At 45.7% G+C, this 27,490-nt stretch overlaps 1 protein-coding gene across 1 annotated transcript in view; it reads right to left on the bottom strand.

Moving 5' to 3' along the window:
- Positions 1 to 27,490, bottom strand: part of aig1 (androgen-induced 1 (H. sapiens)) — a 117,000-nt gene that overhangs the window by 21,863 nt on the left and 67,647 nt on the right. The window contains exons 3-4 of the mRNA XM_078230635.1: positions 20,692 to 20,793; positions 2,427 to 2,542 (exon numbers count right to left, since the gene is read on the bottom strand). Coding sequence (XP_078086761.1) covers positions 2,427 to 2,542; positions 20,692 to 20,793 — 218 coding nt within the window. The remainder of the gene's footprint in view (positions 1 to 2,426; positions 2,543 to 20,691; positions 20,794 to 27,490) is intronic.

Raw genomic sequence — 27,490 nt, forward strand, 5'->3', positions numbered from 1 at the left:
TTACAACCTGCAGAGTTAATCATTGTTCAAAATGTCTAAAATAATCCACCGCCTATCAGGCTTTAACAGAGTCCTTGTCTGCGCTACTTCAGGATTGTTGCGTGGGATGTGTGTTGAGATGGCAGCGCTCAAATTAGGTCTCTTATTTGTGTCACTCATCCCTCAGTATCTCCTAACTCGATTATGTTATTAAAGCAAAGTTATTTAAAATGTTGCTTTTATTTCTTCTTAATTTTATGCCTTTCTCGGAGTTACAAAGCCAATGTTCAGAGTGGACTCAATCTCTTTGCTTGCTCTAAAAGCCAATCCAAATTCAAACTGAATGCAATTCATGGCCCCCACAAACGGGACACACTTGATCCAAGCTGAAAGGATCTGGCATTGCACCTGATCTCACACTTGATCTTATACTTGATCTTAGCCAAAAGCCCAAGATCTCTTATCAAAAAGGACATGGGAGCTGGAAGAACAAGTTGACAGCTCAAATGTTGCTTCTGTCACCCTGCGCCTTTGCTCATGGAACCTGCCTTCAAGTTCCTTTGGCCCTGGGTGCAGTCAGAACAAAATCATGACGCAATGTGACCAGCCCCTGCCCAATGGATTTGATAACCTTTTTTGAGAAACAGAGAGCAAAACTAAATTGTGAAGAGCTATTGTACTTCTCCATGAGCTCAGGCTGTCCTGAAACACTTTGCAGTCAATGAGGAACTGTGAAGTGCAGTCATCATTATAACATAAGGAATGTGGCAGCCAATTTGTGCACAGCAAGATCCCATAATGGCCTGCTGATTCTCATTCCTGATTTTTGTGCTTACGTCTCTGGAGTGAAACTTGACTCATAGTCTCTGATTTAGATAACAAGAGTGTCACAACTAGATCAACAGCAAATACCGACAGCTAATGGCTGCCAGCTGTGAGGTGATACTTCCAGAGGTAGCAGCGTAATTCATAGAATCCCTTCAGTGCAGGAGAGGCCATTCAGCCCAACGGCTGTGTACCCACTCTCTGACAGAATATCTTACCCAGGCCGTCTCCCCCCACCCCCGCTCCCACCATCCCTGTAATCCCACACATTTACCACGGCTAATCCACCTAATTTAGACATTGTTGGACATTAAGGAGCAATTTAACATGGTCGATCCACCCAATCTGAACTTCTTTGGAGTGTGAGAGGAAACCGGAGCACCCGGGGGAAACCCACGCAGACACGGGGCGAATGCACAGGCTCTGCACAGACAGTGGCCCAAGCCGGGAATCGAACCCGGGTCCCCGGCACTGTGGGGCAGCAGTGCTAACCCACTGTGCCACCATGCCACCCTGCCAGGAATCAAACCCGGGGTCCCTGGCACTGTGAGGTAGCAGTGCTAACCACTGTGCCACCATGCCACCCTGCCAGGAATCAAACCCGGGGTCCCTGGCGCTGTGAGGTAGCAGTGCTAACCACTGTGCCACCATGCCACCCTGCCAGGAATCAAACCCGGGGTCCCTGGCACTGTGGGGCAGCAGTGCTAACCCACTGTGCCACCATGCCACCCTGCCAGGAATCAAACCCGGGGTCCCTGGCGCTGTGGGGCAGCAGTGCTAACGCACTGTGCCACCATGCCACCCTGCCAGGAATCAAACCCGGGGTCCCTGGCGCTGTGAGGTAGCAGTGCTAACCACTGTGCCACCATGCCACCCTGCCAGGAATCAAACCCGGGGTCCCTGGCGCTGTGAGGTAGCAGTGCTAACCACTGTGCCACCATGGCACCCTGCTGGGAATCGAACCCGGGTCCCCGGCACTGTGAGGTAGCAGTGCTAACCACTGTGCCCCTATGTCCCCCTGCCGGGAATCGAACCCAGTCCCCTGGCGCCGTGAGGTAGCAGTGCTAACCACTGTGCCACCTTTACTCAGTCAAAACAATCTTTCTCCTCACCCTCAATCTCCAATACCTGAATGAAAAAACAGTAATGACCGGGAAACAAGAATATTGGTCCACATTGTATTTTTCCTGATTTTAACCATCAGACAAAATTGTTTGAAGAGAAGGAAATGAAACCAATTCATTTTAATGCCTTGCTGTGACTTTATTTCTCCTAGGTTGCTGGCGACAGTGTCCTGGGGATTAATTTTTAATTCCTGGAGACTTTCAGGACAAGCCTGAAGGGTTGGCAAAATTCGGTAGCCCTTATGCATGGACTAAAACGGGAGTGGCAGAATAAAAAGACAGGGTAGGAAAATTGGAAGGTATTGGCGGGTACTTCTTGATCTTCGCAGCAGAGAACACTAAAACTTCCTTAAGGCTGAAGATGTAACTGCAATTCAAGTTTCAGCTCAATTAAAGCACAAATGTGAGCTGGTAATGATTGCCTTCGTTGCATCCAAATATAGCAGCGTATGACTCAATGGTGATGTGAAGGCAGTGCTGTTAAGTAGAGCTACTTACCATAAAATATATCCAGTAGAAAAGATGCTAACTGCAGCCTGGCCTGACTTCCTGTTGGGATAATGATAATGTGTCGTCCTCATTTCAATTAGAACGAAGGGGAGGACTGTGGTGTGCTGGGGAAAAAAAAAGAGAAGAAAATGAAAAAGTAAACAGACTGAGAAACAAAAAATTATATAAATGTGTGCATTAGCAATAAAGATCAACCACCCTAAAACATTGAAGAAAACACTCACAATGAGATGATTCTGATCAAATGTTTTACAATCCTTCAGCAATACAAAACACAGACGGTGGTGCAGTGGTAATGTCACTCCACTATTAATCCAGAGGTCTTGTCTAATTTTCTTGGAATATGGGTTCAAATCTAACCAAGGCTAAAGATGCATCTCCATACTTCCAGAGGTAGCAGTGTAATGTCAGTATAAGTAGGGTAGAAACTTAAAATTTGATGAATAAATATGAAATTGAAAGCTACTCTTAGTAATGGTGCCATGGATCTATTGTTAGGGAACAACCCATCTCGTTTACTCATACTGTCTTGTGGGAGATGGAATCTGATGTCCTTCTCAGGCCTATATGTGACTCCAGATCCACAGCAATGTGATTGACTCTTAACTCCCCCCTGAAATAGCCTAACAAGTCACTCAGTTGTACCAAATGGCTATAGATACCAGATGGACTGTGCTGGTTCTAGAAGACAACTCACCACTACCTTTCTCAGGGCACTTAGGAATGGTCAACAAATGCTGGCTTTAGCAGTGATGTCCACATCCTATAAAAGAATTAAAAACACACAAATGCACTAGCTCATCCTAGAGTACTACAAGTCCCTTCCTCTGCCTCCCTTCTTCCGGCAGTCTGAATACTGAGGATTAAATAGAGGTTTGCGGCATGGAAACAGGCCCTTGAGCCCAGTTTGTCCAGGCAGCCCAGTTTTTACCACGAAGCTAGTCCCAATTGCCTGCATTTGGCCCATATCCCTCTACACCCATCTCACCCATATTACCATATGGTAATATGTGCAATTGAACTTGAATGCTGGAGGAGCCTGATATAAATTTATGTAAACATATGAAAAAAATAAATCGAATTATAAATTTAGCCTGTTAGTGCGGGAGGGGAAATTTAACAGGTGTGGCAGCAAACAAACCAGAACATGAAGGTCAAATTTCTGAGCATTGTCAAAACCGCTGGAAAGTTTATTGTTGTTTACTGGCATGCCAAACTATTTTCGACAGCCAGCAATTACACTCCAGGCACAACTCACGTAGCATTCCCCATTAACCGCCCACTGCACAATAACAGGCAATTAAACCACCTTGAGCATGTAGAGTAAAATCAAAAGTAGAAACTGCAAATGCTAGGTATCTGGAATAAAAACAGAAAGTGTTGGAAATGCACAGCAGGTCAGCGGGACTCTATAAAGAGAAAAGACAGATAGTGCTGCCTTCCAAACTTTTTTTTAAAACACTCATTCTTGGAATGTGAGCATTGTTAGCAAGGAAAGCATCTTTTCACCCATCCCTGGTTGCCCCTTGAGAGGTGGCGGTGAGCTGTCTTCTTGAGCCGCTGCAGTCCATATGGTGTAGCCACGCCCACAGTACTGTTATGGAAGGAATTCCGAGATTTTGACCTGGTGACAATGAACGAATGGAAGAGATATGGTGAATGTCGTGGAGGGGAACTTGCAGGTGGTGGTGTTCCCATGTGCCCTTGTCCTTCTAGATGGTAGGGATGATGGTTTTGGAAGATGCTGTTGAAGGAACATCCGTGCGTTGCTGCGATGCATCCTACAGATTGTGCACACTGCTGGCAATGAACGCAAATGGTGAAGGGAATGAGTACTTAAGATGGTGGATGAGTTTCCAATCAGGTGGACTACTTTGTCCCGATTGGTATCCATCCTCTTGAGTGTTGTTGGAGCTGCACTCATCCAGGCAAGAGGAGAACATTCGACTACTTGTGCCTTGTAGATGGTGGGCAGACTTTGGAGAGTCAGGTATGATCCAATTGGTCCAGTTCCCATTCTGATCAATAGTAATCCCCACAATTTGTCTTCCATTATCATAACCGAACCTTTATCTTCACAGATACTGACTGACCTGATTGGAACTTCCAGCATTTTCTTTAATAAGTTGAATACGTTTTTCAAAAGATGCCACATAAATGGGGCAATGATCAAAGGTCAATCAGTGGCAGATGATGATGACTAATTTCAACCATGGGTCTGCTGAGCTCCAACCACAACATTAGACCATCCCTTTGTGAATCATTCCGTTCTTCTATCCACGAGAAGGAAGTTGTGGAGCCAATAGGGAATTTCCACCTTGGTATTTATTCGGGAGAGTGCAGCAGAGAGAGCAAAGAAGGTAAGCATGCAGGTGGGACAGGCGGCAGAGAAGGTAAATGGTATATTGGCCTTTATGGCGAGAGGTTTCGAGTAGAGGAGCAGGGATGTCATGCTGCAATTACACAGGGCCTCAGTGACACCACACGTGGAATACTGTGCGCAGTTTTGGTCTCCTTATCTGAGGAAGGATAGAGGGAGTGCAGAGAAGATTTACCAAATTGATTTCTGGATGGCGGGACTGACATATGAGGAGAGATCGTGGGCGGCACAGTAGCACAGTGGTTAGCACTGCTGCTTCACAGCTCCAGGGACCTGGGTTCAATTCCCAGCTTGGATTACTGTCTGTGTGGAGTTTGCACATTCTCCTCGTGTCTGCGTGGGTTTCCTCCGGGTTCTCCGGTTTCCTCCCACAGTCCAAAGATGTGCGAGTTAGGTTGATTGGCCATGCTAAAAATTGCCCTTAGTGCCCTGAGATGCGTAGGTTGGAGGGATTAGTGGGTAAATCTGCAGGGATATGGCGGTAGAGCCTGGGTGGGATTGTGGTCGGTGCAGACTCGATGGGCCGAATGGCCTCTTTCTGTACTGTAGGGTTTCTACGATTCTATGATTCTATGAGATTGAGTTGGTCAGGATTATATTTGTTGGCATTTAGAAGAATGAGAGGGGATCTCATAGAAACCTATAAAGAGATGAGGAGAAATATCTTCATCCAGGGCGTGGGGAGCCTGTGAAATGCACTGCCAAGAAAGACGTTGAGGCCAAAACACTGTATGTTTTCAGGAAGGACTGAGATATAGCTCTTGGGGTGGAGGGGATCAAAGGTTACAGAGGGAAGCAGGATCAGGATATTGAGTTGGATGATCAGCCATGATCATAATGAATGGTGGAGCAGGCTCGATGGGCCGAATGGCCTCCTGCTGCTCCTATTTTCTGTTTCTATAGCCTAAATGTTAAAGCCCAGTCTTTCAGGAGTGAAGAAATGAGACACCTATACACACTCGGCATGATGGAAGCTTCAAACTAACTTCTGCAAAAAGCAGTTTTGTTGTTAATTTTAACCCTAAAATGAATAGCCCTTTGTTAACCAAAGGAATTTAGGATATGGGGAAAAGGCAGGTACATCAAGTTAGGTCACACAGCAGGCATGATCTGATGGAATAGCCAAACCTGCTCGAGGGGCAGAATGGCCTCCTCCTGGCCCTAATTCTTATGTTCTTATGTTCTCATGAATCATGCAATAGAATCCTAGAATGGTTACAGTACAGGAGACCATTCAGCCCATTGAGTTCTCTGCAAATGCAATTGAACTAGTCCCACTTCCCTTCTCTTGTCCTATAACCCAAACTTTTTTTCCATTTTGAAAATCATGATTACATCTAACTTCACCACACTCTCAGACAGTGCATTCCAGATCCTAACCACTCACTGTGTGAATCTGTCTCCACCACACTCTCAGACAGTACATTCCAGATCCTAATCACTCTCTGTGTAAATCTGTCTCCACCACACTCTCAGACAGTACATTCCAGATCCTAATCACTCTCTGTGTGAATCTGTCTCCACCACACTCTCAGACAGTGCATTCCAGATCCTAACCACCCGCTGTGTGAATCTGTCTCCACCACACTGTCAGACAGTGCATTCCAGATCCTAACCACTCGCTGTGTGAATCTGTCTCCACCACACTCTCAGACAGTACATTCCAGATCCTAATCACTCGCTGTGTGAATCTGTCTCCACCACACTCTCAGACAGTACATTCCAGATCCTAATCACTCATAGCTTTAAAAAGATTTTCCTTATGTTGCCTTTGATTCTTTTACCAATCATATTATATCTGGTTCTCAAACCATTCCACCAATGGGAACAGTTTCTCCATATCTTCTCTGTCCAGACCCCACATGATTTAAAAAATCACCTCTATCAAACCCCTCTCAATCTTCCAAGGCACAATAAGAAGTCTCACAGCACCAGATTAAAGTACAACAGGTTTATTTGGTAGCACGAGCTTTCGGAGCGCTGCTCCTTCCTCAGGTGAGTGGAGAGTTGGGTTCACAAACAGGGCACACATAGACCCTGTTTGTGAACCCAACTCTTCACTCACCTGATGAAGGAGCAGCACTTTGAAAGCTCATGATTCCAAATAAACCTGTTGGACTTTAACCTGGTGTTGTGAGACTTCTTACCGTGCCCACCCCAGTCCAACGCCGGCATCTTCACATCTTCCAAGGAGAATAACCCCGGGGTTTCTCCAATCTATCCATCTAATTGAAGTTCCTCATCCCTGGAATCATTCTCGTCAATCTTTTCACATTCTCTTGAAGGCCTTCACATCTTTCTTAAAGTGTGATGCCCAGAATTGGACACATTACTCCAATTAGTTGCCCCCTAATGCGACAGCAGATCCAGGGGGAGCCTGGGAAATGAACTGCGCAAGTGGATTTCCACGACATTCCCAGCACAGTTACAGAGAATGATGGGACAATCCCTGTGAGTATTTCACCTTTGATAATCTTGTGACCACTGGCAAGCCTGCTTGTCAGTAATCATTGTCACCCTTGATGTGTTTCTACTCCAGCAGCTATTGAAATCTTGGCTCTTGAGGGTCAAAATGCTCCACAAGTTAAATTCCTTTCCAGTAATTACACATCAAAAACACATGCAATCATTTGGTATGTATTAAGTTACTATATATATTAATAAAACTCATTGGATTCGTTTAACATCAAACCATTACCAGGTGGCCCTGGCACATCAATGTACAATAAATATGGAAGCACTCAACAAATGGTTCTGAGGTGGTGCTTTCCCAGTGGGTGAGTTTCTAATCTCAGCCAGGGCCAAACACGGAAGACATTGAGTGACATTTGGGATGTTGTCTCCACTGGGAAATAAAGAATGTCGGAAAATGAGGCCGTGTTTCGTCCTTTTAGCAAAGAGAATGATGGAGGTCAACATTGGTAAAGGCTCAATCTCTTGCCCCATCACCCATTCTTTGTGAAGCTCACACATTAAGAGGGATAGCTGGATATCCTTCTTCTTTTCTTCCTATGCCTGGTGGTACATGAGGCAGACAAAGCATGTGATTACGGCTGTTTCCATAGCTGATTTTTTCTGATGTGGAGGTGCCGGCGTTGGACTGGGGTACACACAGTAAGAAGTTTAACAACACCAGGTTAAAGTCCAACAGGTTTATTTGGTAGCAAAAGCCACACAGGTTTTCGGAGCCTTAAGACTCTGGAGCAGATCATGAGGCTATTGCCAAATGCTATCGCTTGAGGGCGCCACTCCACATCAAGCACAGCCGGATGTCTCTCCTGCCGTGGTTGTGTGATGGAAATGATTTTGCAGGTTGCAGGTTGATAATCGACCTGTTTGGCCGTGTTGTGAAAGCACCTTGCTTGGCCATGAAGTTCTGGACTGGGACTCAAACCCGGAGCTTCTGGCTCAGAGGCAGGGATGTGACTCACTGGGTGGCACGGTGGTTAGCACTGCTGCCTCACAGTGCCAGGGACCCAGGTTCGATTCCTGGCTTGGGTCTATGCGGAGTCTGCATGTTCTCTCCATGTCTGCGTGGGTTTCCTCCCACAGTCGGAAAGACGTGCTGGTTAGGTGCATTGGCCATGCTAAATTCTCTCTCAGTGTACCCGAACAGGTGCCGGAGTGTGGCGATTGGGGGATTTTCACAGTAACTTCATTGCAGTGTTAATGTCAGCCTACTTGTGACACTAATAAATAAACTTATAAACTTAAAACACTGAATATTACATCGGACTGTCTGGAAAAACACCTCACAAATAGACAATTTGGCCCAACTGGTCCATACCGGTGTTTCTGCTTCAATAACCTTTCTTCCTTCTTCATCTCACCCTATCAGTATGTCTTTTTAACCCTTTCTCCCTCATACTCTAACCCAACATCCCCTTCAATGCAATCATTCTATTTCCTTCAACCACTCCCTTTGGTAGTGAGTTCCACATTTTTCCCACTGTCAGGGCAAAGATGTTGGGCGGGATTCTCCGGCCGCACTCGCCTGAAAATCAGAGATTCCTGCTTGACTTCAGTAGACTTTTCCATGGTCCGGTCCCCGCCCACTAGAATTCCAGTGGCGGAAGGGCTGGGAGAATTAAAGTCATTTTTCATCGAATCATAGAATCCCTACAGTGCAGAAGGAGGCCATTTGGCCCATTGAGTCTGCACTGACCACAATCCCACCTAGTAACCCACCTGTAACCCCACATATTTACCCTGCTAATCCCCCTGACACTAGAGTCAATTTAGCACGGCCAATTCATCTAATCCGCACATCTTTGGAGTGTGGGAGGAAACCGGAGCACCCGGAGGAAACCCACGCAGACACGGAGAGAATGTGAAAACTCCACACAGACAGTGACCCGAGGCTGGAATTGAACCTGGGTCCCTGGCACTGTGAGGCAGCAGTGCTAACCACTGCAAATTCTTTATTGGATTTATTTGTGACTCTCAGAGAGTTATAGTCCCATTGGTTTAGTCTGGAGAAGATGACAATGGGAAGAACAAGAGGGAAAAAATGAGAGCTGAAAGTGGGTGTTCAGTAGAAAATGGAAAACCATGCTGCAAGGGCACAGTTGCACAGAGAGTGTTAAAGAGGATATGAATCTGTCACCTCCCTCAGCTTGTAAATTCTGTTTGTGATTTCAAGTCGCTCAGAGTACACATCTGCTTTTCAGTTTGCAGTCTGAGACTGAGACTGTTGCAGAACTTCCTGGGTTTCTCAGACAACCGCACAGTTTGATTGTTATCTACAGCCATTATCTCCTCAGACTAAGGCAATTGTTTGAAAGGATGATGCACCCTTACTGAACACCCACTTTCAGCTCTCATTTTTACTCTCTTGTTCTTCCCATTGTCATCTTCTTCAGACTAAACCAGGGGGACTATAACTCTCTGAGAGTCACGAATAAATCCAACAAGGAATTCGCAGTGGTTAGCACTGCTGCCTCACAGTGCCAGGGACCCAGGTTCAATTCCAGCCTCGGGTCACTGTCTGTGTGGAGTCTGCACGTTCTCCCCGTGTCTGCGAGGGTTTCCTTTGGGTGCTCCTGTGTCCTCCCACACTCCAAAGATGCAGGTTAGCTGGATTGGCCATGCTAAATTGTCCCTTAGTGTCCCAAGATGTGTAAATTAAGGGGATTAGTGGGGTAAACACGTGGGATTAGAGCCTGGGGAAGATGCTCTGACGGAGAGGCGGTGTGGTCTTGATGGACCGAATGGCCTCCTTCAGCATTGTGGGATTCTGTGAGCATGAATTCTACGTGGCCAGATTCCACTCTGAGAAGGAAATCATGAATTTCGAACTTGCAGATTGCCAGGTGTTGAAAATATTTGGAAAACTCATGCTGGGGAATCATTGGGAAAGTCATAAGCCCTGGTTTCAATCGAAGCTCTTGGAAGAATGGCAGGATGGCACCAGATGCCAAATTAACATCCGCCTGACATTATCTTTGTGTGTCTGAGCTGTGGACAGCTTTGATCTCCTTATCTCTAATCTTAGGAAGTGTGCAACAGAGGTTCATTAGAATGTTTCTTAGCAGTAGAACGTTGTTTGAACATTGGGGAGAGATGGAGCAGAGTCCCATGGAGGTGAGAAGAATTGAAGGAGATTTCAATGAAACATTTCAAAGCCTTAAGAAGGTTTGGTGCAGTAGATGCTGAGAGGCTGTTTCATCTGGCTGGATAGCCGAGAGTTTGGGGGCATAGTCTCAGAATAAGGGCCATTTATATGTAGCAGAAATTCCTCCACTTAAAAAGCTATGAATCTTTGGAACTCTCTATCCTAGAGAAGTGTGGATGCTCAGGCATTTAGTAATTGAAATTGTTGGATTTTTTTGGATTTAAGTTACATTTGATTTGATTTGATTTATTATTGTCACATGTATTAGTATACAGTGAAAAGTATTGTTTCTTGCACGCTATATAGAAAAAGCATACCGTTCATAGAGAAGGAAAGGGAGAGTGCAGAATGTAGTGTTACAGTCACAGCTAGGGTGCAGAGAAAGATCAACTTAATGCGAGATAGGTCCATTCAAAAGTCTGACGGCAGCAGGGAAGCTGCTCTTGAGTCGGTTCATACATGCCCTCAGACTTTTGTATCTTTTTCCCGCCGGAAGAAGGTGGAAGAGAGAATGCCCGGGATGCGTGGGGTCCTTAATTATGCTGGCTGTTTTTCTGAGGCAGCGGGAAGTGTAGACGGGGTCAATGGATGGGAGGCTGGTTTGCGTGATGAATTGGGCTCCATTCACGACCCTTTGTAGTTCCTTGCAGTCCAGTAGGAGTCATACCAAGCTGTGATACAACCAGAAAGTATGCTTTCTATGGTACATCTGTAAAAGTTGGTGGAGTCGTAGTGGATATACCAAATATCCTTAGTCTTCTGAGAAAGCATGTTCACGAACCATGACCCCAAGAATAAGTTTAAATCCACTTAATACACACCAAATATCTCATAACGAGTTATAGAAAATGCTTCTTATTCCACAGATGCTGCCCGACCTGCTGAGTTTCTCTGGCATTTTCTGTTTTTATTTCAGATTTCCAGCATCTGCAACTCCAATGAATATAATCCTAACCGACTTAGTCTCTCCTCATATGACAGACCTGCCATCCCAGGAATCAGCCTGGTAAAACTTCACTGTACTCGCTCTTTAGCAAGGATATCCTTCCTCAGAAAAGGACACCAAAACTGCACACAATACTCCAGGTGTGGCCTCACCGACGCCCAATACAATTGCATTAAAACATCCCTATTCCTTTACTCAAACCCTCTCGCTATGTAGGGCAACATACCATTTGCCTTCTTTACTGTCTGCTGTACCTGAGTGCTTACTTTCAGCGACTGATGCACGAGGACACCAAGGTCTCATTGAGTATCCACCTCTTTCAATTTACACCCATTCAAATAATAACCTACCTTCCAATTATTGCGACCAAAGTGGATAACCTCACATTTATCCACTTTATGCTGCATCTGCCATGCATTTGCCCACACATTCAGCCTGTCCAAATCAGGATTTAGATCAGATGAAACTGTTTCCATTTATGTAAGGGTTGGCAACTAGAGCACAGAGCTTTCAGATAATGAGCAATAGAAAAACTGGAAGATGAGGAGACTTGTTTGAATACCAGAATATACTGCCAGAACAGACTGTGAAGGCAGATTCAATGGTAACTAAGGGCAGCACGGTGGCACAGTGGTTAGCACTGCTGCCTCACAGCGCTGGGGGATTCGGGTCGATTCCCAGCTTGGGTCACTCTGTTTGGAGTCTGCACGTTCTCCCCGTGTCTGCATGGGTTTCCTCCGGGTGTTCCAGTTTCTTCCCACAGTCTGAAAGACGTGCTGGTTCGGTGCATTGGCCATGCTAAATTCTCCCTCAGTGTACCCGAACAGGCGCCTAGTGTGTGGCGACTAGGGGATTTTCACAGTAACTACATTGCAGTGTTAATGTAAGCCTACTTGTGACTCTAATAGTAAATAAGTAAGTAAACAAAGGAAGAGAATTGGGTAAAATAGGAGAAAAAGGAAAGAAAAAGATTGCCGGGAGATGTGGAGTGAATAAGGGAATGAAACTAAGTAGAGGGTTCCTCCAAAGAGCTGGCACAGGTGTGATGGGCTGAATGACCTCTTTCTGTGCTGTTTGATTCTATCATCTTTGTTTTGAGACTGAAAAAACAGATGGATTCAAGTGACTTGGACTCTGAAAAAAAAGGAATCTGACCCATCCCCTTTTTTGCTGTGCTGCTTTGATGGATTGCCCTGGAAGTGGATGTGGGAAAGAGGGAGGCAAAGGGTAAACATTCATGCTTCTCCGGCTTGCTTTGTTGGGCGGCGTCTGTTTTGTCAACTCCTCAAATCCCTGGAGCCTCTTCTGTTTGGAAATTCCTAGGAATGTTTGGCAAAACGCACACTGTGCAAAATTGTCTTTGGGAAGCCTTGTGATGACCCGGGACTGACCAGAGAGGAGGCTCCCAGCAGTCGACGCAGAGTCTGAAACTGGCGTGAATGAACATTCTTCTGCAAAAACACAAATGGGAATTTAAGCTCGTCACGTTGAAAATAAATCTTTGGCATTGTGGTGTCGTTCCAGTACTGTGTGTCCACGAGTTAATAGCTATTCACCAGAGCACAGCAAAGGACATTCATGAGAACAAGAGGAAGAATCAACCTCATGGGAGAACTTGACATAATCTGTAGGAAGTGGAATATCATTGTGAAAGAGGGAAAATATCTGAAGGAGACCTCACTATTAGAATATGTGATAAACAACATTTTAAAAAACTACTACAACAGATTGCCATCTTTATTCTCCAATGTTATGGATATCAAACAATCATCGCTAAAAGCAATTTATATTTACAGTCTTTGACACAGAAAAATGTCCCAGAGTGTTTCTCAGAGGTATAATCAGAGCAAAATCAATAGATGTCAAGCTATCTAACAGAGGCGTGACAAAAATAATGATCACTAGCGACTGACAAAAGACATCGAGGTGTCACGAGGATACTTTTTTTAAACCCAGCGAGTAGTTGCTATCTTCAATTTTAACTGTCAAAAGGGAATTGAATAAATACTTGAAAGGAAAATGCTTTCAGGGCCATGGGGAAAGAGCGCAATTAATTTGATAGCTCTTTCAAAGGTTCAGCATCGACACAGTGGGCTGAATGGCCACCTGCTATGCGACGTCATTCGATTAATTCCATGAATCAAAGGGGGGAATTTTAAAGGCGAGTCTTAAAGGAAGAGAAGTTGTGAGATGGAAGGGTTTATGGAGTAGTGTCAGAAGAAGGGGCCCATTCTACTGGAAGGCTGGGGCACTCATGGTGGTGGGGGAGATGGGAATCGTACAAATGCACAAAGTCCGAGTCAGAGGAACAAAGGTTTTAATGAGGAGGAAAAGCTACAGAAGCGCGGAGGGACAAGACTACGATGAGATTTCAACATGGGAACGTGGCTTTTGAATTGTAGGCCAGTGAGCACTTGAACGAGTGGGATGGCGCAGAATGGAATCAGAGCGTAGATTTCTGGATGAGCTGAGGTTCACAGAGGGTAGGAGATGTGTGGCCTGCCAGGAAGGCATTAGGAGTTTGGAGATTAAAAAATGCACGATGGAGGTGGGGGTTATTATGGAGATGGAAGTAGGCAATCTTAGTGATAGAGGTGAAAGGGTCAGAGCTTAGTTGAGGGTCACATAAGAGATTGGAAATGGCCTGGTGCTGTGGCAGATGATGGAATTTGAAGTCAACAAAAAGAAAATCTGGAATTAAGAATCTACAGATGACCATGTCGATTGTTGGAAAAACCCATCTGGTTCACTGATGTCCTTTGGGGAAGGAAATCTGCCATCCTTACCTGGTCTGGCCTTCATGTGACTCCAGAGCCACAGCCATGTCGTTGACTGTCAACTGCCCTCTGAAATGGCCCAACATGCCACTGAGTTCAAGGGCAACTAGGGATGGGCAACAAATGCTGGCCAGCCAGCGATGCCCACGTCCTACAAATGAATTTAAAAAACATGGATTCGAACAGCTGTCTATCTGTAACCCAGCTGCTGTCCTTATTCCAGGAGTGGGAAAGATGATGAAGGTTTTTGGGAAAGCCTAATATGATCAGATTAAAAGCACCAGCATTAGGCAGCACGGTGGCACAGTGGTTAGCACTGCTGCCTCACAGTGCCAGATTTCAATTCCGGCCTCGGTCACTGTCTGTGTGGAGTCTGCATGTTCTCCCTGTGTCTGCGTGGGTTTCCTCCGGGTGCTCCGGTTTCCTCCCACAATCCAAAGATGTGCGGGTTAAGTTGATTGGCCATGCTAAATTGACCCTTAGTGTCAGGGGGATTAGCAGGGTAAATGCGAGTTACGGGGATAGGGCCTGGGTGGGATTGTGGTTGGTGCAGACTCGATGGGCCGAATGGCCTCCTTCTGTACTGTAGGGATTATATGATTGGCTGATGCAGCAGGTGTGCTGTGTTTACCCAGTCTGGCTTCTGAGGAAAGCCGCAGTTGGCATGTGTGACATACATGCATGCAGTACAGCCATCCACGGTAAGCATTCCCGTGACGTGAGAGAGCCAGAGACCTTGGCACGGGAAGCACCATTGCTTTCCTGTGGGCTGGCTGCAGCAGTTCGGAAGGCAGATGAATGAATCTGGAAGTTCTGTCAAAGCTGACCCTCGGCTCCTCCCCTGCCACTGCCAGGCAGCTGTACCCGAATGAACCTGTCGCTAGAGTGGGTGGCACAACACAAGCTGCTTTCCAATATTGCCGGCATTCCCTCCATTTCTCTTTGTGGTCCTCCTCGCAGGTGGAAAGCAATAGCATTTTAGTCCCTCCGCCACACCCAGAACCTGGGTAAGGTTAACGCCCAACACGAGAGGCGGGAGAACCCCACTGCTGTTGCATTGTTCACAATGTCAGCTCACACGCTGGCAGCACAGTGCAGTGCAGGGATCTCAAAGGTGGTGTTCCACAAGTGGGCCGTGAGCCAGCTTAGCAACTAACAATTTCCTGACCTCACTCCCCTGAGCATAATATCCACCAATGTAAGTATTTATGCTGAGCAGTTATTTCCAGGCTAATGCATCCAGCGGGGAGATAGAGCACATCACCAGGGAAAATGTTCATTTTAATTACATACAATCTGAAACTCTGCCAATTTGAACACAGGGTCTGAACAAACACTGAAAGACCAGACCATCGCAGAACCAAACAGTAACCCTCTAATTGAGGGTGAACCTACTCTCGACCTGTCCCCGGGGTGACATATTTATACAACAGAAAACAGTTAGGAATAGTTCAGTGTTGCAGGGCACCTGACAGATCAGGAAAGTTGATGGGACCATATCAGCACGTCACGTCTGTACTTTGCAATGTGTACTTCCTGTCAGATTGGGTCAGACTGCAGCTGGGTTCGAATCTGCAGCTGCAGATCGTTCAACCACCCTGTATTTAAAACTCCCAGAAAAACATCAGTGTCATTCTAATGGAAAAAGGGAAACCGGAATCATAGGCTGGTGTAAATATATATATAGAGAGAGATATTAAAACTGCAAAGGGATTCATAGATCATAGAATCCCTACAGTGAAGAAGGAGGCCATTCGACCCATCGAGCCTGCACCGACCACGATCCCACCCAGGGATTCTATTTACCAACCCCTCAATTCTCTCTTCCACCTTCTTCCTTCAGGAAAAAGATACAAAAGTTTGAGGTCACGTACCAACCGACTCAAGAACAGCTTCTTCCCTGCTACTGTCAGACTTTTGAATGAACTTACCTTGCATTAAGTTGATCTTTCTCTACACCCTCGCTATGACTGGAACACTACATTCTGCACTCTCTCGTTTCCTTCTCTATGAACGGTATGTTTTGTCTGTATAGCACGCAAGAAACAATACTTTTCACTGTATGTTAATACATGTGACAATAATAAATTGAATCAAATCATATTTACCCTGCTAATCCCCCTGACACAAGGGTTAATTTAGCATGGCCAATCAACCCTAACCCGCACATCTTTGGACTGAGATGTAACCGGAGCACCCGGAGGAAACCCACACAGACACAGGGAGAACGTGCAAACTCCACACAGACAGTGACCGAAGGACGGAATCGAACCCGGATCCCTGGCGCTGTGAGGCAGCAGTGCGAACCACAGTGCCACTGTGCCACCCCTAAATGTATTCATCCATTAGCAATGACAATAAGAGTCATTACAGCTCTTTCAGGTAGAGGGCCTGTACAGGTATAGAAGCATCTTGAGTGTGTTTGTTATTTCTCACACTGGTGCTCATGGATTTACTTTTCCATTAACCCACACCTCCCACGGCATGTTTTGCAGAAACAGAGGTGGCCAGCTATTAGCCGGCGGTGGGATCCTCTGGTCCCGTCACTGTCAACGGGGGATGTCATTGTTCGTATCCCCGCCACCAGGAAACAGCTGGAAAATCCCACCCTTGCGTCTTAAATATAAAGGAAGTGGAAGTTGTGGTGCGTCAGTATGTGATCTGATCCTTTCTTAAAGAAATTCCAATTTTGAGACAAGCTCCAATAGTCAGAAAGCCTCCTAGTAGAAAGTCACGGATATTATTTTGATCTGATGTGATTTGATTTATTATTGTCACATGTATTAGTATATAGTGAAAAGTATTGTTTCTTGCACGCTATACAAAGTATACCGTTCATAGAGAAGGAAAGGAGAGAGTGCAGAATGTAGTGCTACAGTCATAGCTAGGGTGGAGAGAAAGATCAATTTAATATAAGGTGGGTCCATTCAAAAGTCTGATGGCAGCAGGGAAGAAGCTGTTCTTGAATCGGTTGGTGTGTGACCTCAGACTTTTGTATCTTTTCCCGACGGAAGAAGGTGGAAGACAGCATGTTCAGGGTATGTGGGGTCCTTAATTATGGCTGGGATTCTCTGGCTGCTTGCGCCGGAAGACCAGAAATCCCTGTCAAATGGACCTTTACGCAGTCCACCAAACTTTCTGTCCCGCCCGCTACGATTCCCAAACAGCCCTCCCACCACCCCCTCCATCCCCACCCCATCAACCCGTTTAATCCTGGTATAGTTCTGGTGAATCTGAGCTGTACCAACTCCAAGGCCAATCTATCCTCCAGGAGATGCCCAGAACTCAGAGCAGCTCTCCATCTGATCAGGACTCAGTACACTGAAGCAGCACTTACCCATTTCATGGTGCTAATCTGCTTAAGACAAAGGCTGACATTCTATTTGTCTTTCAAATTTCCTTTTGTCCCTGTACCCGTGAACATGAACACCCAAATCCCTTTGTTCTTCTGCACATCCCAAACCCTCTTCATGGTGAAAATATTCAGATTTGACTTTCTTAGATTCAATGTGGATGACGTCACAATTCCATGCATTGAAATTCCATTTGCCGTGGTTATTGACCTACTTGGTCAATACTTGGTTTATGTCCATATGAATCTTCCAGCTCCCATTCAACAGAACTTACTGTGCATCCTAACTTTGAGGCATTTGCAAGCTTGGATATACAACTTGCCATTCCTTCATTCGAGTCTTTGACGTATGTAGTGAAAAGCTGAGGCCCCAGTGCAGATGCCCAGAGAAAAGCACTTGTCACACCCCATTAGTCAGAGTACACTCTATTCCAACTTGCTGCCTCCCATCTCCCAACCAATTACTGACCCATGTCACAAAGTAAGCTCTGCAAATAGCCACAGTAAGGAGCAAAAATAGCACATCTCAGGGGCACAGCCTTTGCTCCCACCGTCATCTGAGCCCACGGCCAGGAGGTATTTCTCGTAACCCTTGGTAACGCAGGATTTGGATATTGTCAATTTATTTGTGAGAGAGATACTGATAATATGCAAAGAATGTGCACTGGACTGTGATTTCCCTGAACTAAATGGGTGTGAATACAGTTGCTATGGCTACAACCACAAACAAACAGATGAAGTGTGAAGAAAATTATGCAAAATATGTTCAGAGCGGAGACTATAAAATTCTGTAAAACTTTCCTCCTTTTTTTTGGAACTAAATATTTTGCTTCCAAAAGAGCTTTAGAACTAGGGACAGGACTAGGCTATTTGGCCTCTGCACCATTCAATAAAATCATGGCTGATCCGACTGTGGCCTTAACTTAATTCGCCTGCATGTCTCTCCATAACCTGACTCTCTTGTAGATTGTACCTTTGTGATATTGAAGGAGAAATGGAACTATTTTAGTGGAGGTTTGGTACTGCTCAACAATAAATGTAGACAATGCAGCCGGAATTTTACCGGCACGCCCACCCCGAGGCTCGCAGAATGGCATTCTCCTTTGGCCTCTTGTGGGAGCCTCAGGTGGACGAGGCGGTAAAATTCCGGTCGGCATGTCTAACCGCCACCATCGTCCAACACTTGACTGAAAATAAATAGGTCCCTTTTCACAATACTTGGGCAGAGTTGAAGGAAGCATAGGAAAACGGAGTTTTGTTTTCCGACAGCTGAAACTCGAATGAAAGAATGGGAATTGCTTAAAGCATGCAAACATTTAGCATTATTTTCTGAAAGTAATACCTTGCTGGGCATGGTGATCCATGTTGCAGCTTGCTAAGTCTAATGCAAAGAGCTGTATCTGGCAGGTGGCAGAATGGCGTAGGTACAAGAGGTGTAGGTACACCCACAGTGTTGTTAGGGAGGGAGTCTCAGGAATTTGACCCAGTGACGGCGAAGGAACAGCAAAATATTTACAAGTCAGGATGGTTTGTGGCTTGGAGGAGACCTTACAGGTGGTGGTGTTCCCAGGTATCTGCTGCCCTTGTCCTGGTAGAGGTCACAGTTTGAAAGGTGTAGTAGAAGGAACATTGGTGAGTTCATGATGTATATCTTGTCAATGCCGCTATACGATATGTGTGGAGGGAGTTGATGTTTAAGGTGATGGATGGGATCCCAGTCAAGTGGGCTGCTTTGTCCTGGATGAGATGTGGATCCCTTTAAATATGGCACTGCCAATGGGGTGGTAAGTTTACCTACACTGTTCTGTGGTTGTGAGACTCTCAATTTGGACAAGTTATAATCAGTCTCATTAACTTGACCAGTGAAGTATTCATGTACCAAGACAGCCATTTTGCCTCGTGTCACCAGTGACAAAGTCACAGCCCATGGATCTCCCTTGTTAAAGAGCATTTATCATCTTCGGTACTTGCTTTCATTTAGCATGACTATGTGATAGAAAAATCTGAACAGTTATGTTTTGATGTTGTACAAACATGCATCCCTGTGTGATAGTTTTAATTTACCACTTCAGATTGCTCCCACTACAATGAGTACCTGTGACACATGAGAATTGAAAGCACATAAATTTGCTCGTCTAATTCCGTAGACGCGATAGAGAGAGAAAGAGAGAGAGAGTTTTTAGGAGTTTCACTTTACTCATATGTTGCCTACGAATCCTTCCCTTTAATGGTGTCACAAAATGTTCTCTCTCGATGCAACGCAAGTTTGCAAGGTCAGCATTGATAATCTTTTCACAGTACAAAACTTTCACATGTTCTCATTATTAACACTGTAAATAGAGACAGACCGTCAAAGTTTTTGATCTTGCACTCATCAGGACAGATGCACGATTACCAGATTTCAAAGGGGGCAACAATTTATACAGCTTGAGAAAACGGTGCTGATTGGTTGGCAATTCAACTATGATTGGCCGAGGCATTGCTGTGGGGAATGCATCAGTGAACAATTATCCCCCAGGCTTTTGATTAACTCAAAAAAAAGGCCCAATTCCTGGTACATTCTCCATGGCAAAGCCTCGACCAATCAGAGTCAGCTTGCCAACCAATTAGCACTTTTTTCTCATGCATTATAAATTGTTTCTCCTTGAAATTTAGCATTCTTGTATCTGTCCTGCTGAGTGCAAGACAAAAAGCTTTGACAGTCTCTATCTTCCGCAATAATCACGTTCTGTACGACCAAGCGATTATAAGTATTGAATTCTTGGCGGTGATATTGGGGTTCCTTAATTTTTGGAGAAAAACACTCATGCAAAGTCCAGGAGAAAGACTCAGGTAGCTTAGGCCAGATCCAAAATGGGCACAGTTACGTTGTGCTCCTGAGAGAGCAGGTGTGTGTCCTTTCCTTCTCACTCGGTGTAAAGGTGGCGCTCTTGGTATCTCTGGCCCATTGTTTAAAAAAAACTTAAGGTATGTAAATCCTTTATATGGATGCACAATAGGAAAGCAAAATGGGCTAGATTAAACTAACCCTTGAAAATTGGCACAGGTGAGTTGTGTCTGGAAGTTTTGCCAAGGAAAGTAACTTCACCCCCTCTCCTCTTCACTTACTCCACAAAAATTCTGAGTCAGAACAGTTTCATCAAATTGCAGTAACATTCAACAAATGTGTCTCCATTGTACTCACCATTCCATGGTTAATCCACGGTGGTATAAAGCTGTCCAAGATTTTGGGATAAACCAACTCTCGATCATATAAGTATAGGGCCCAGAATATTATCACGACCATCTGCAAGAGAATAATAAATCAAACTGAAGTAACAATACCTATTCTTTCTTGAACACATGTGGTGTAGGAGCTGGTTCTTATATGTTGCATGAAGGCTTGGTTTAAGCTAATGTTGCTCCTTATTGTGTGAGATTCATGAACCAACCGACTCAACAACAGCTTCTTCCCTGCTGCTGTCAGACTTTTGAATGGACCTACCTCGCATTAAGTTGATCTTTCTCCACACCCTAGCTATGACTGTAACACTACATTCTGCGCTCTTGCCTTTCCTTCTCTATGAAGGGTATGCATTGTCTCTATAGCATGCAAGAAACAGTACTTTTCACTGTATGTTAATACATGTGACAATAATAAATCAAATCAAATCGAGATTCATTCCCAGAGCATAATTTAGCATGTTACATGTTTCCATCTCCCTTAATCAAACCAAACATTTGCTGTGACTAAATTGTCAAAATATCTGAACTTGGAAGAATTGTGAAATGTGAAGAGGACAGTGTAGAATTTCAAAAGGATGTAGACAAGATGAAGATGTATGGGATCCATGGTGACTTGGCCACTTGGATTCAGAATTGGCTTGCCCATAGAAGTCAGAGAGTAGTGGTGGAAGGGTGTTTTTCTGGCTGTGGTGTTCCGCAGGGATCCGTACTGGGACCCCTGCTGTTTGTGATGTATATAAATGACTTGGGTGAAAATAGTAGATCGGTGGGTTAGTAAGTTGCAGATGGCACAAAGATAGGTGGAGTTGTAGATAGTGTAGAAAGTTGTCAAAGGATACAGCGGGATATAGATCAGCTGCAGATATAGACAGAGAAATGGCAGAGTTTAATACGGGCAAGTGTGAGGTGCTGCACTTCGAGAGAGCAAATGTTAAGGGTAAGAGTGCAGTTAATGGCAGGACCCTGAACAGCACTGATGTACAGGGGGATCTTGAGATTCAAGTCCCTGAAACTGGCCATACAAGTAGATAGAGTGGTAAAGAAGGCATATGGCGTGCTTGCCTTTATTAAAGCAATTAGCAAAGTTGTTCCAAGGATACTGTTCTGATGCCAAAGTCCAAGTTTAAAAATGAGCCGGTTAGGAGTAAGGAGAGGGACATTTTCACTCAACATGTCTCTGCGATGTTTTCAATCCTTTTGAGCAGGCAGGAGTTAGAATGATCCAGAAAACATTGGTCCCACCATTTTCCATTATAACCCACTCCACTGTGAAGACAGTAAGGATAACTTCCTGAAATCTAGTGGAATCCTTCTTTAGGTATTGGGGTCTGAAGATTCTGACTGCAACTTTCAATGTAGATGTTTTAATTTGTAAGCTGTCCTGGTGGTCCTGGGGGGATCGGCATTACTCTCCTGGATCACATACGTTTAGGACTCCCTCAGCCGTGCTTCCTCTCCTGTTCTTTCCAAAGCATCTTCTGAGATCTTGCAAATCCCACTCCTCGTAACTTTTCCGATTCCCACCCCGAGTTAAAATGCACCCTCTAGTTACTGAGGAAGGCCATTGAGGCAGACGCTACAAATAGGTTGAGCTGACAATCTGTGAATTTTGGGCGACACGGTGGCACAGTGGCTAGCACTGCTGCCTCACAGTGCCAGGGACCTGGGTTTGATTCCCAGCTCGGGTCACTGTCTGTGTGGAGTTTGCACATTCTCCCCGTGTCTGTGTGGGTTTCCTCCGGGTGCTCAGGTTTCCTCCCACATTCTGAAAGAAGTGCTGGTTAGGTGTATTGGCCATGCTAAATTCTCCCTCAGTGTACCCAAACAGGCGCCAGAGTGTGGTGACTAAGGGATTTTCACAGTAACTTCATTGCAGTGTTAATGTAAGCCTACTTGTGACACTAAGAAATAAACTTTAAAAACCTTTAATTGTTGTAAGGAAAAGGGACTGAGAAAAAGTTCTGGACAGCAGGCTGGTGTGATTGGCCGTCATAAATAGGCAAATGAAGAGTGCTTGTGACTTTGCCTATAACTGAAGGCCTTCCAGACTCAACCATTGAACAATTACAGACCATAACCACTGGTCACGTTTCTACAGTCAGTAGCTAACTGCTAATGATGCTGTTTTGATCATTTACAGCTTTCTCGAGACCAATCCTTTCTTTATCACATTAAAGGTGTTATAAACGTGCAAGCTGGTGTTGTTTTTTGTTATTGTCCAACTACCATCTCCTTTTGCCTTGCATCATTTTCCTTTTAGACACTGAGCCTCTCCTGCCTCCCGCCTATCGTAGAATTTCCCTCCATCACTCACTTCCTTCACCCACTTGCTTAAACCTCTTGACCTCTTTCCAGTTTTGACGAGAGGTCGACCTGAAACATTGGGCTTGAATTTTACCGCCCGCCCGCCCGCCATGGGAATCAGAGCGGGCGAGGGGCGGACCCATGGAAAGGTCCGTTGACCTCGGGCGGGATTTTCTGGTTTCGGGCGAAGCAAGGCCGGAAAATCCCGTCCATTAACTCCGTTTCTCTCTCAGATTCTGCCTTGCTGCGGAGTTTGTCCAACACTTTCTGTTTGTTGGTTTTGTCTAAATGACCCGAATCTTCCGGCAATCACCGAGGGATTCCGCTCTGCTCCTGCTTTCCTGCACCACACCACAGCTCAGCATGCTTTTCGATCCCAGCTTCTTCAGAAATCCGGAGCCTAGCTACCATCCAGCTGCTTCCTCATAGTGCTGCATCGTAGGGGAAGGAAAACCATCCCCCTTTTTACAGCTGAGACTTTTAACAAGCTTTTCTGTGTATTGGCTATGAGTGTCTCAGTGCATGGGTGAGAGTGTGGGCAAGGAGGTGGAGGAGGTGAGGCCAGTGGGCTTAGGATAGAATGGGTAAGGTCAGTGGGTTTGGGTGGAGTGGGTGAGGTCAGTGGGTTGGGGTAGAGTGGGTGAGGTCAGTGGGTTTGGGGTAGAGTGGGGTGAGGTCAGTAGGTTGGGGTAGAGTGGGGTGAGGTCAGTGGGTTTGGGGGCGAGTGGGTGAGGTCAGTGGGTTTAGGGCAGAGTGGGTGAGGTCAGTGGGTTTAGGGTAGAGTGGGTGAGGTCAGTGGGTTGGGGTAGAGTGGGTGTCGTCAGTGGGTTTGGGTTAGAGTGGGTGAGGTCAGTGGGTTTAGGGTAGAGTGGGTGAGGTCAGTGGGTTGGGGTAGAGTGGGTGAGGTCAGTGGGTTGGGGTAGAGTGGGTGAGGTCAGTGGGTTGGGGTAGAGTGGGTGAGGTCAGTGGGTTGGGGTAGAGTGGGTGAGGTCAGTGGGTTTGGGGGAGGGTGGCTGAGGTAATGCAGTAAGGAGGCAGCTGAATAGGGTGGTGAGATTGGATAAGGGGGAACCAGGCAGTGAGTTCAGGTAGAGGGACTTTGGGGAGGAGTAGATGGGGAGGTTGTCGGTGGTGAGGTCAGGTCAGGAGGGGTCAGGGTTCAGAGGTGACTCAGGTGGTGAGGTTGGGACATGGGGTGAGAGTTGGGTTGTCATGGGTGAGTGCAGTGGTGAAATCAGGTCAGATTGGGGGAGTCAGGCGGGTCTGGGGGAGTTGGGGTGACAGGAGGATTGGAGGGGTCGAGGGGGGGGAATTCAGGGAGTGGGGGAGTCGGGGCAAGAGTGGGATATCCAGTGGGGTGAGGGGTATTGGTTGGTCAGGTCAGGTCAGGTCGGGGTTGGTGGGGGGGGTGGGGGGGGGGGGGGAGTTGGGTATCATAGGAGAAATCAGGGTGTCAGAGTGGGGGGGACTGGAGGCTAGTTGGGGTTAAAGGGGGAGTCTGGGGGAGGGTGCAGTGTGAGTGATTGGGGGAGGGGGGGGTGGTCATTGTATAGTTACCCAGGAGTTAGACTGGAGTTTTCTGTTTAACATTTCCAGGATAACCATCCAGCTGGGTGAGTCAGAACAGTCCAAATCTCTGACTCTAACTCAGAGTTGGGGACATTTACAGAGGGTCCAGGGAAGCAGGGGGAACAGCCTATCGGAAGCTCAAATGTCCCAGGCAATTCCCACGGAGTCAGTGCGTTGGCCCCTCTCAGGGGTCTCGGCGAGCACCTTGGGGGGGGTGTGTACTCTCCAAGGATCCGGAGACCAGATTATCTGGGCCAGTCTGTGTTCTGATGTGTCCCATTACTGAATGATGGAGATAGGGTGAGACCTCAGGCTCTGATACTGGATTTAAAGAGACATTTTTGTGAGTGCAAGAGTCCTGGAGTGCAACACTGAAGATACAAAGTGCTGTTCATAATAATAATGGAAAATTTACAGGAATTACCATGACTCTGCAATTCCCATGCACCATTAAACCTGTCTGCACCTCGTGAAACTTTAATTAAGCCAATTATTAGTGGAATTAGAACAGTATTCTCTCTGGTGGCATTTACTTTCCCGATCTGAAGAACACGTGGAGCAGATTTGAATGCCTCTCTCTGTTTCTGTATTTTTCACCTGCTTCCTTTTAGTTTTTCCACTAAGCATAAAACCTGCTTTGAATTAGAGTTTCTCCAAGTTTAACACAGCATCCAATGGAGGTTGCAATGTAAATGTCTGCACACAGCATTTTCAAATGAGAAATAGGAATAAAATTGGAATAAATAAAAGAAAGATGTTAACGTGATGCTTTTTCCCAGGGTGGAAGAGTCAATTACTCGTGGGCACAGGGTTAAGGTGCGAGGGCCAAGGCTTAAAGGAGATGTACGAGGTAAGTGCCTGGAAGTCGCTGCGGGGGAAGGTAGCGGAAGCAGATGCGGTAATGACTTTTAAGGGGCGTCTTGACAAATACATAAATAGGATGGGAATAGAGGGATATGCTCCCTGGAAGGGTAGGGGATTTCAGTTCAGACGGGCAGCATGGTGGGTGCAGGCTTGGAGGGCCGAAGGGCCTGTTCCTTTGCTGTAATTTTCTTTGTTCTTTGTGAATTGAAATTACGCTCGCTACAATTCCACACAATAAACCAACGCTCACTGCCGCAGGTACACATAGCAGCAACCAGGAGATAACAGAACAATTTGGAGATATTCCAGGCATGACAGTTTAGAACACCTTTGTTTTTATGCAAAATATGAAATGCGAATCAGAAACCAGCACCAAAGAAAAAGGGATTGATACAAATCTGTAAAAACAATCACAAATTTTCAAGTATTAGTTATCGACTAAAATTCTATAATATTTCAAAAATGTTATATTTCAAAAATTCTATAATATTTCAAAAATTATTCTAACGTGTAAAGTGTAAGTGTAAATGTAAAGTGCAAAAAATTATTCTAAAGTGTTTAAGATGTGCAGTAGCAATTAGGGTTTTTTTTTGGGCGAGCGACGGGGGGGAGATTTCCTGTTTATGCTGAGGTCCAGATGGTGAGCAGGATCTGATTCCAGGATTCCCAGTCCCAATCTTCGCCGTGGTGGGATACAGGTGAGAGAAGCGAGCCTGGACCCTACACTCCTGACCTGGCCAGCTCCACTGTTGGAGTAGGCAGCATTTATTTCCGTGGCGTTGGAAGATCTCAGCATATCAGGCTCCATCTGTTGTTGATAAGTTTTACTCGGGGGGTACTAGGCCGTGGCACACTTGCCTATTTTCTTTAACTGAAGGGTTCTAAGGATTGAGCCCATAGTGTAGCCTATTTACACTTGCTAGTAGAGACATCCATTCACATGCAGGGCTCCATTCTCTGCAAACAAAAGGAATATGTTCAAGCTTGCAACTTTTTTGTATTACCCAGGAGCTTGGGAAGCCTATAGTTCCCTGTCGCTTTCTCCATGGCAACATCGTGACCAATCAGAGTAAACTTGCCAACCAATCAGCACCCTTTTCTCCTGCCGTATAAATTGTTGTCATTGTTTGAAATTTGGCATTCTTGTGTTTGTCCAGATGAATGCAAGACTCAAATCTTTGCAACATGTCTCTCCTTTCGACAATATTCAGCTTCTAAGCATCTTCAAAAGAGGACAGAAGGGCGGCACGGTGGCACAATAGCTAGCACTGCTGCCTCACAGTGCCAGGGACCCGGGTTCGATTCCCGGCTTGGTCACTGTCTGCGTGGAGTTTGCACGTTCTCCCCCCGTGTCTGCGTGGGTTTCCTCCGGATGCTCCGGTTTCCTCCCACAGTCCAAAGGTGTGCTGGTTAGGTGCATGCTAAATTCTCCCTCAGTGTGCCCGGACAGATGCCGGAGTGTGGCGACTTGGGGAACTTCACAGTAACTTCATTGCAGTGTTAATGTCAGCCTAACTTGTGATGAATAAATAAACTTTGAAAAGATTAAATCTGGGAGAGGAACTTCAGAATAAAAATAATCCACAAGACCTTTGAAGCTACTGCTTCAAATGAAAGAAGGTGTTCATATTCTTGAAACATTTCTTAAATGGGTCTCTACATATTAATATCTTGGAAATCTTTAGTTCGTCAAACAACTGTTTATAAAATGGACTTCACTGAAGAAGAATGGAATCTGGGCTGGATTTACCCATGCCACCCACCATGGGAATTGTAGCGGGCGGACACGGACCACACAAAGGTCCGTTGACCTCGGGTGGGATTTTCCAGCCTTGGGGCGAGTGCGGCTGGAAATTCCTACCGTTTGTGTTTGAACAATTGCCACACACTAATACTCTGACTGGCTGGATTTTTTAGTTCAATCTCAGGAGGTGGGTATCACTGGCAAGACCAGCATTTATTGCTGATCCATAACTCCTCTTGAGAACGTAGTGGTGCAGTTCTTGCGGTGCAGGTACACC

Source organism: Mustelus asterias, chromosome 15 (assembly GCF_964213995.1).
Source record: "Mustelus asterias chromosome 15, sMusAst1.hap1.1, whole genome shotgun sequence".
In the NCBI taxonomy this organism is placed as follows: domain Eukaryota; kingdom Metazoa; phylum Chordata; class Chondrichthyes; order Carcharhiniformes; family Triakidae; genus Mustelus; species Mustelus asterias.